The following is a 6940-nucleotide window of genomic DNA, read 5'->3' as shown; positions in this document are numbered from 1 at the left end:
ATTGCAGGGGGGGCTAACCTGCAATGGACTGTCCAGTTGAAAAAGCAATGCTCTCCTACATTCCGTTTCCAGAGAAACTGGGATAAACTTCAGCAGTGGTTACCTGACTCTTTGAGGGTTTGGCAGTCAATATTTCCCCCCCCCCCTTTACACTCTATTGGCGACAACTGATCTTACTTCCGTTCCCGCTGAAAACCATGTGATACCTCCAAAAAATTATCCGACCCCCTTCCCCTAGTGATCGTTCCCCTAAAGTTTTCTTTCATCTTACAGAAAAGGATTGAGGAGCATCGCAGCTCTACTGCCCCTGTTGGGTGTCATGTGGCTGCTGGGGTTTTTCATCCACTGGAGTGAAGTCCTTGCGTATTTGTTCATCATACTCAACTCGACCCAGGTACGCACGGTTCTACGGCTCCACAGTTGCTGATATTGATCAAGTTTGCCTCATTCGTGTTCCTTTTAATTCTTATAGGGTTTGGTGTTTTGTATCTTCCATGGCTTCTTGGATGACCAGGTATTTTCCAACTTTACTTGTGCAGCTTTGGTGTAAGTTTGATGCAGAATATCGTATTCTATTGTATTCCTTGTGGCGATCCTCTGAATTGATGGCTTATGCGGTAAAACCGCGGCACTCAGAACTTTAAATAGAATTTTCTATACTTGTTTGTTGCAGCGTTTATTGCAGTGTCTCTTTATTTGTTACAATAGGTGAGAGAGAGTTTGCTCAGATCCATTAGAAGGACACGATTAGGAATGATGACCCAAATTGGGAGATCATCTATTGTATCAACAACTACTGAGTTGTCACCTGGAGGTAATAGTTCTTATTAGCTCATTCTTGCTTTACGCTGTCTTGTACCGTGCAGAAGCGTTTGTTGCCATATACGTTTAGGTCGTAGAATGTGCGTCCTCACGAGACAGATCCATCTAGCAGTGAAGTGTTGAAATAAGTTTTCCATGGGCGGGATTTTTCACTGAACCTATCTTTCCTTCTCTCTTTTCTTTTCACTTTTTTCCCCCTTTCTCTATCCTTTCTTATTCTTTTCCCTTTTCCTCTTTCCCTCTCTCTGGCTATCTCTGGCTGTCTTTTTAATCTCATCCGGATCCACCTTATTCCAGACTATTTTTACACTAGGGACCGGTCATTATTTATCGTCGGGGGGAAGGCGCTGGAGAATTTTGTTTGTGTCACGATAAAAGTTACCTGATCCTCCATAAGTCTCTGTTATGTTCTCAAGAGACCCACCCACCCCACCCCCGTCCTTATTAGCAATTAATTGGTAGTCAATTTTCTATAGCCTTCTTTATACTCTGTTGGTGACCACCGTACCCCTGAAAACCATATGTTCCCTCCAAAACCCCCCCACACCTTATACTTGCCACGTATTTTAATTATTTATAGACTTGTGATCTTTCCTCTTTTCCGATTACTTAATTGAAATGAATTTCCATTAACAAGTGTTCCCTATACAAATGTATGTGGAATTTGGGCCTGGGTGCCGGTGGAGAAATTACGAATATCAGGTTTTTCAGCAATCTTTTTATCAGTTCTTCTTTTCTATGTTCAACTTTCAGATTCGATAAATGACCGAGCGAACACGGGGCGACGCCCAGGGATTGCTGGAATGAGGCTTTTAGATACTAAGGTTTAATGGTGTCTCTTGATAAAAAAAAAAAAAAAGCTCCTACTAGCTTCGTAATAGCTAATTCAGTTTTTTAACCTATTTGCAAGCCTTGATATGAAGCTACTGGCTGCATTGAACAAAGACAAGTTTTTTTTTCCGTAGTAGTGCTGTTTAAGGAGGTCAGTTTTGTAGAAAGAACGCACCTCAGGCAAGCACACTATAAATTTAGTGAGTGATAATGTTTAAAAAAGGCAAAGTGGGACATGAGCTATTTCATAAGGAAATAAAAAACTTATTAATAAAAGCTTAATGATGTAGGAAATGAACAAGAATTATTGTAATTATTAGAATCTTTTAGCTACTAACAGAGTCCATCCACTGTACATACAGTGTTAAATACTCCGTCCAACTGCTTTCATTAAAGATAAAGTTTTGCCTCCAGCTGTTCACTTGAAAATTCTCAAGTTGATTCTCTCACCACGCCATTCTGAAAGGTTACAGATTACCATGCATGAGCAACCAGTCTCCAGAGAGCCCTAGTGATTCATTCGAATTTACAGTGTTTTTCACCGGTTCCCAAAGTTAGATAGATAAATGAATAAATATTCACGTATTTTGGGTTGACAAATTTGCCTTTGGCAAGATTATTCGAGAACTGTTGAAAGCAAACGATTGAAAGAACAAGACATGCTTTGCACCCCCCCTTCCGCTTTGCCGTCTCCGCCTACTTAATATCGCCTCATCCGTTACTTCCCAGTCCCCGGGAATCCAGCAGCATTACTGATTACACAACCGCAGAGGAGTTCGACATTGTTCGTCCAGGCGCGTCAGGGAAGTCTCGGACCGGTGATTGCAAGCTCTTGTGCGCTGTCTTAGATACCTTTCCGGTAGTGTACAACCCCCAGAGGTTAGTGCACGAGGTAAATAATTTATATCTTTGTATGCATTGTCATGCACTAATATTTGACGCAATCCAGGAAGACCAGACAAACAATGAATTCAGCTGATGCACTACTGGTCGCTGGTTAAGTTTGCAAATTAAATTTGTCACTTTTAATGCTTTAATAATTAACTGTATGAGCTCAGCTAACTCATAAAAATATTTTAGTTTATAAACTCTTATATCGGTGAAACTGGGAGATCAATGCGAGAAAGGAAGAAAGAACATGACAGATGCATACGGTTTGCTCGTACTCAGACCTCTGCGGTTTCGGAGCACGCTAACGAAAAGGGGCGTATTCCTATTTGGAGCAAGGTTAAGTTTATTGATCGTGACCCCCACTGGAACAGACGTAGGGTCAAAGAGGCTATCCATATAAGTCTTCATCCCAACTACATCAATAGGGATAGCGGAATCGACATTCCCGAAGCTTGGATACCCACGGTCAAACAAAACAACAACCGATTTAAGAGGACCTGTGAGGGAACAACATCTAACAACCGGAATAATAATAAGGATCGAAATACACCAATAACAGCGAACCAATGTGCTACAAATAGCGACACGTAAACAATCGTCATCGCCTGTCGAAGACTAGCAGTATTGCAGTCGAAGCGTCGCAATCTACATCAAAAGTGACTCCACCGTGAGACAAACGAACAAAGTTCATCTCCTCATTCGTTTTTCTCTCATTTTCATTATTCTCACTGTCGCTTAGATATCTTCTTAGTAGCTTTCAGTTATTTAAAAAACTGGACACTGCGTAATTTATGTCAGCACTAATTTCGTGGTGTTTATGCTAAAAACATCTATGTTTGCGTTAAACACGGAGCGAGCCTATAAATGGAGGCTGAGCAGCTCAGCCCGTCAATCACAAATTGGAATACTCTGCTTTGATTGGCTTTTTCACCCAGGCGTGTCGTACTCCCGCGAAATTCGCACGAAGTAATTTTTCAGGCGACCGCACAAGGGAAGGTTTTTCGCTTGTTTGCTTCTCGGCTTTGTGAAAAGGTAAGTGAAAACAACAAGAATGGCATCTACAGAAGAAGAATTTAGACAGGTATCGTACTTCATATACATGCATTTTAACACCTTTTTTGTTGTTTCACCTGTGAAAGCATATCGATTGTTTTGGAGTTTGTTACTCAACGTAAATGCCGTGTTTTAGGTTGTACCTTCTAATGCCAGTGAGTGAAATGGAATCTCTGCGTTCTTTTGTGGCCTTCAGCGGCGGGGAGGTTGTCTCTGAAACCAAACCCAGCCGAAGGAAAAGAGCAAAAATAACACAAGATAGCAATGTCCGTGAAGAGGAAGATGCTGGTAAATTTATAAATGTAGCTTGATTTATATGTCGCGTAATTTCAGCCGAGCTTGACAGAAATGTAATTCTTTGTAGATGCCCACGTTCAAACTACAATCAATCGTGAAAATTATCAATGAATGTGTATTTGCATTGTTTCAGTGCATGTTTATAGCGAAATTTGCTTGGATAAAGCTTGAATTGCATTCAACACAACTCGAACACAGGGTAAATATTTGTAGTTCGCTTTCTGTGAGTGTATATAAGCTTCCCTTAGTGTAGAGGTGCATTTTACCACGAGCAAAGATTTTTAGTATTCCCACATTTGCAAACACAATCATTTCCGTCAATAAAATGTCTAAACAAGCGTTCGAGGGCAGATCCGCACACTAAATAAATTTCGTCATTTTCTCGGCTCTCGCTATGCAGCTGGGTCTTGATGTAGCTGTCCTGGAACGATTCTGGGGGCGAGCTTGCGTTTGTCTCCTCTTCGATTACTGACTGCATACTATCAAAGTCCGCAAAGTGTGCAGTTTCTAAACCGTTTGCCTCGGTTTTGGCATTATGTACAAGCCAGTTGTCTACTAAAATTTCCATAAAACGAGCGTTTGCTGCAGGTACGAGTTTGTTATCCAAATGCAGCTCTTTTTTGATGGATGCAATATTCATCTTCAGCGACTCAAGGCGGCCTTCTTCTTCTTTGTTTAACTCTATTTTGAAGTCGTACCTGACCTTTTTAGCCTTTAAAGACTCTTTCTTTTCTTTGTAGTACTCAGAATTTCGGATTTTTTTGTTCTGAATAGAACAGTTTGGAGGTGCATTTGCACTATGGCGGCCTAGCATGGTCACAAAACGTATACATACGAACACATAACTTCTGTTTGTTTTGTTGTTTTACTTTCCCGCAGCCAAAACTCAAAGAACAAGCCTCACTATCGTACAGAACCTACAGGCATGCTCAAGTTATAGAAATAGATGATCTTTATGATTGCAGGCCCATTTTCTCAACGGAGGACATACGTTCATCGATCTTGAGCACCCGCGAAATTTGAATTTTCTCCGAACGGGAAGGAAGTTTTCGCTCGTTTCTTGAGTTTTTTGTCTAAGAACGACATTTAAGACACTCTTGAAAAGGTAAGCAAATGGTGGAGGTTGTAAATAAATAATTTAATGTATCATTTCTTCAAAGCAGACAACAAGAGATTTAGCAGAAGATTTATAACGATAGTGACCGTTGCAGAAAGCCGTCATTATCGGTGCGAAGGAAGCCAACAAAGTGCAAACCGCTGACCTTTTATAGGCTCGCTCCGTGTTTAAGATTAAGCTGTCTCCACAGAGTTTTATGACCGCGCGAGATCTGAGTGCGAACATGGCACGAGCTCGATACAATCGCGCGATTGTTATCCGAAAAGGTGTGTTAAAAACAGTTGAACACAATACAGTTTATATGTGATGGAATCTTGGATTTCCAGCAACTGCACCCGTAATATTCATAGGCCATCTCGCCTGAAAAAGTGGTCAACCGAAAAGAAAACACCGTGCGAAAGATTGCCAAAAGGCGACAGATTCGAAAGTCTACGCATGCTCAGATACCGATCTTGGCGAATTTCTATTCCATTACGTAATGTTTTGCGACAAAGAAAATAAGGATCTTTCGACCCAAGATTTGCTGGACCGTTAAACATATTTGTCCTTCCTAGTGCCTGTTGATAAAAAAAATTCATAAGACCAAATTTGAGATTGAGGAAGAAAACAAAAAATTGTAAAAAGCAAGAAAAAATTTGAGAGATTTCACCGAATAAAATTGAAGAAAATCAAAGACAAAGCCAAATTATCGCTGGCAAGCGCCTCCCTTCATGGAGCCTTAGTTTACTACCAAAAATAATTTTCTTAATATTTGCTACAGCAAACGATAGACCGAACCTTGCTCATCACCTTCGGATGGCTCTTAATGACCAAGAAAAGGGAAAACAGAGTTTTTTTGGAAAACCAATACGTTGGCACGCGCGCCAACACTGAGCGAGTACCTTATGGAGTACCTTAACAACACGATAATTGGGCGGAACAGGTGGTAATGGAACGAAGACATAAAGCCCTTTGGTTTAACTGTAGCTAATTCCTTCAGTTCAAAGATCTCAGTGGCCAGAATTCTCCTTACTTTCTACCCTACGATTCTTTATTCTCATCGCTTGCGTGCTTGATATTTTATTGATATTGTAATAAGAAATTCTGTCAAAGTCACTTATAGGAGTCAAATAAGGAACTGAATCACCAAAGCTATTTCAAGCTATGCCTGATGTAACTTTACAGAAAAATATTGATCTCTATCTCGGATGATTTTAAAAGATTTACAAGAAGTTTGCATAAAAGCTTCAAAAATTTATGATTCACATCGTTTTTAACTCGTGGATACGTGATAGCGTAGAAACGAGTTGTTGTGGGCACTTTGGGATATGCAAATTGGCGTGGAATCTTCGTTATTGGTCGGCTCCGAACTCAAGATCTATCCTTCCGAAGAAGTCCGAAGTCCTGGCGCCATTGTGATTGCAACGATCGTTGCGATGTTTATTGTCTTTACACGGCTGTTTCGACATTTACTAAATTGAAATGAAATTCGAAAGTTTCGGATTAGTGTTACGATCAACTTAAAGACCAAATTTGAAGGGTCTTGGAATCGTCCGTGCGTTTAACATAACGAGAAGCAGCGAGAATCACGAAGAGTTTGTGTGTAACAAAGCAAGCTGTTTACATGGAAATCCCCACGGAAAAATTTACCCTCGACAAAAAAAAATTAATTTACAGCATTATCGTCTTCTCGGATAGGACGTAAAACCGTAGGCCCCGTCTCCTGCAGGGTTGGGGTAGGAGACGTTAATTTCCCACGCACGAGATTACTGTGAGGTGGATGTCCTCCCCTGGGGTGGGATGGGTGGAAGATGTAACTTGTAAGGCGCATTTGAATATATTCATATAGATATTTGCGCCGAATAAGTATTTATTAAATTATTTCTTTCGTGAAAGGGTTTTTTTCGGACGTTTCGGCAGCTACGCCAATTTCGGTCTTTTCGTTATGAT

At 40.7% G+C, this 6940-nt stretch overlaps 1 protein-coding gene across 3 annotated transcripts in view; it reads left to right on the top strand.

Moving 5' to 3' along the window:
* LOC136284054 (uncharacterized) overlaps positions 1 to 1865 on the top strand; it is a 24874-nt gene extending 23009 nt beyond the window's left edge. For all 3 annotated transcript variants that reach the window (XM_066173838.1, XM_066173835.1, XM_066173841.1), the window contains 4 exons: positions 274 to 394; positions 473 to 514; positions 709 to 814; positions 1576 to 1865. In XM_066173838.1, the coding sequence (XP_066029935.1) occupies positions 274 to 394; positions 473 to 514; positions 709 to 814; positions 1576 to 1652 (346 nt within the window). In that variant the 3' untranslated portion in view covers positions 1653 to 1865. The remainder of the gene's footprint in view (positions 1 to 273; positions 395 to 472; positions 515 to 708; positions 815 to 1575) is intronic.
* The last annotated feature ends 5075 nt before the right edge of the window (positions 1866 to 6940 follow it).

This window comes from Pocillopora verrucosa, chromosome 1 (assembly GCF_036669915.1).
Source record: "Pocillopora verrucosa isolate sample1 chromosome 1, ASM3666991v2, whole genome shotgun sequence".
NCBI lineage: Eukaryota > Metazoa > Cnidaria > Anthozoa > Scleractinia > Pocilloporidae > Pocillopora > Pocillopora verrucosa.
The sequence above is the reverse complement of the archived record's forward strand: the minus strand, read 5'-3'. Positions and strand labels throughout refer to the sequence as shown.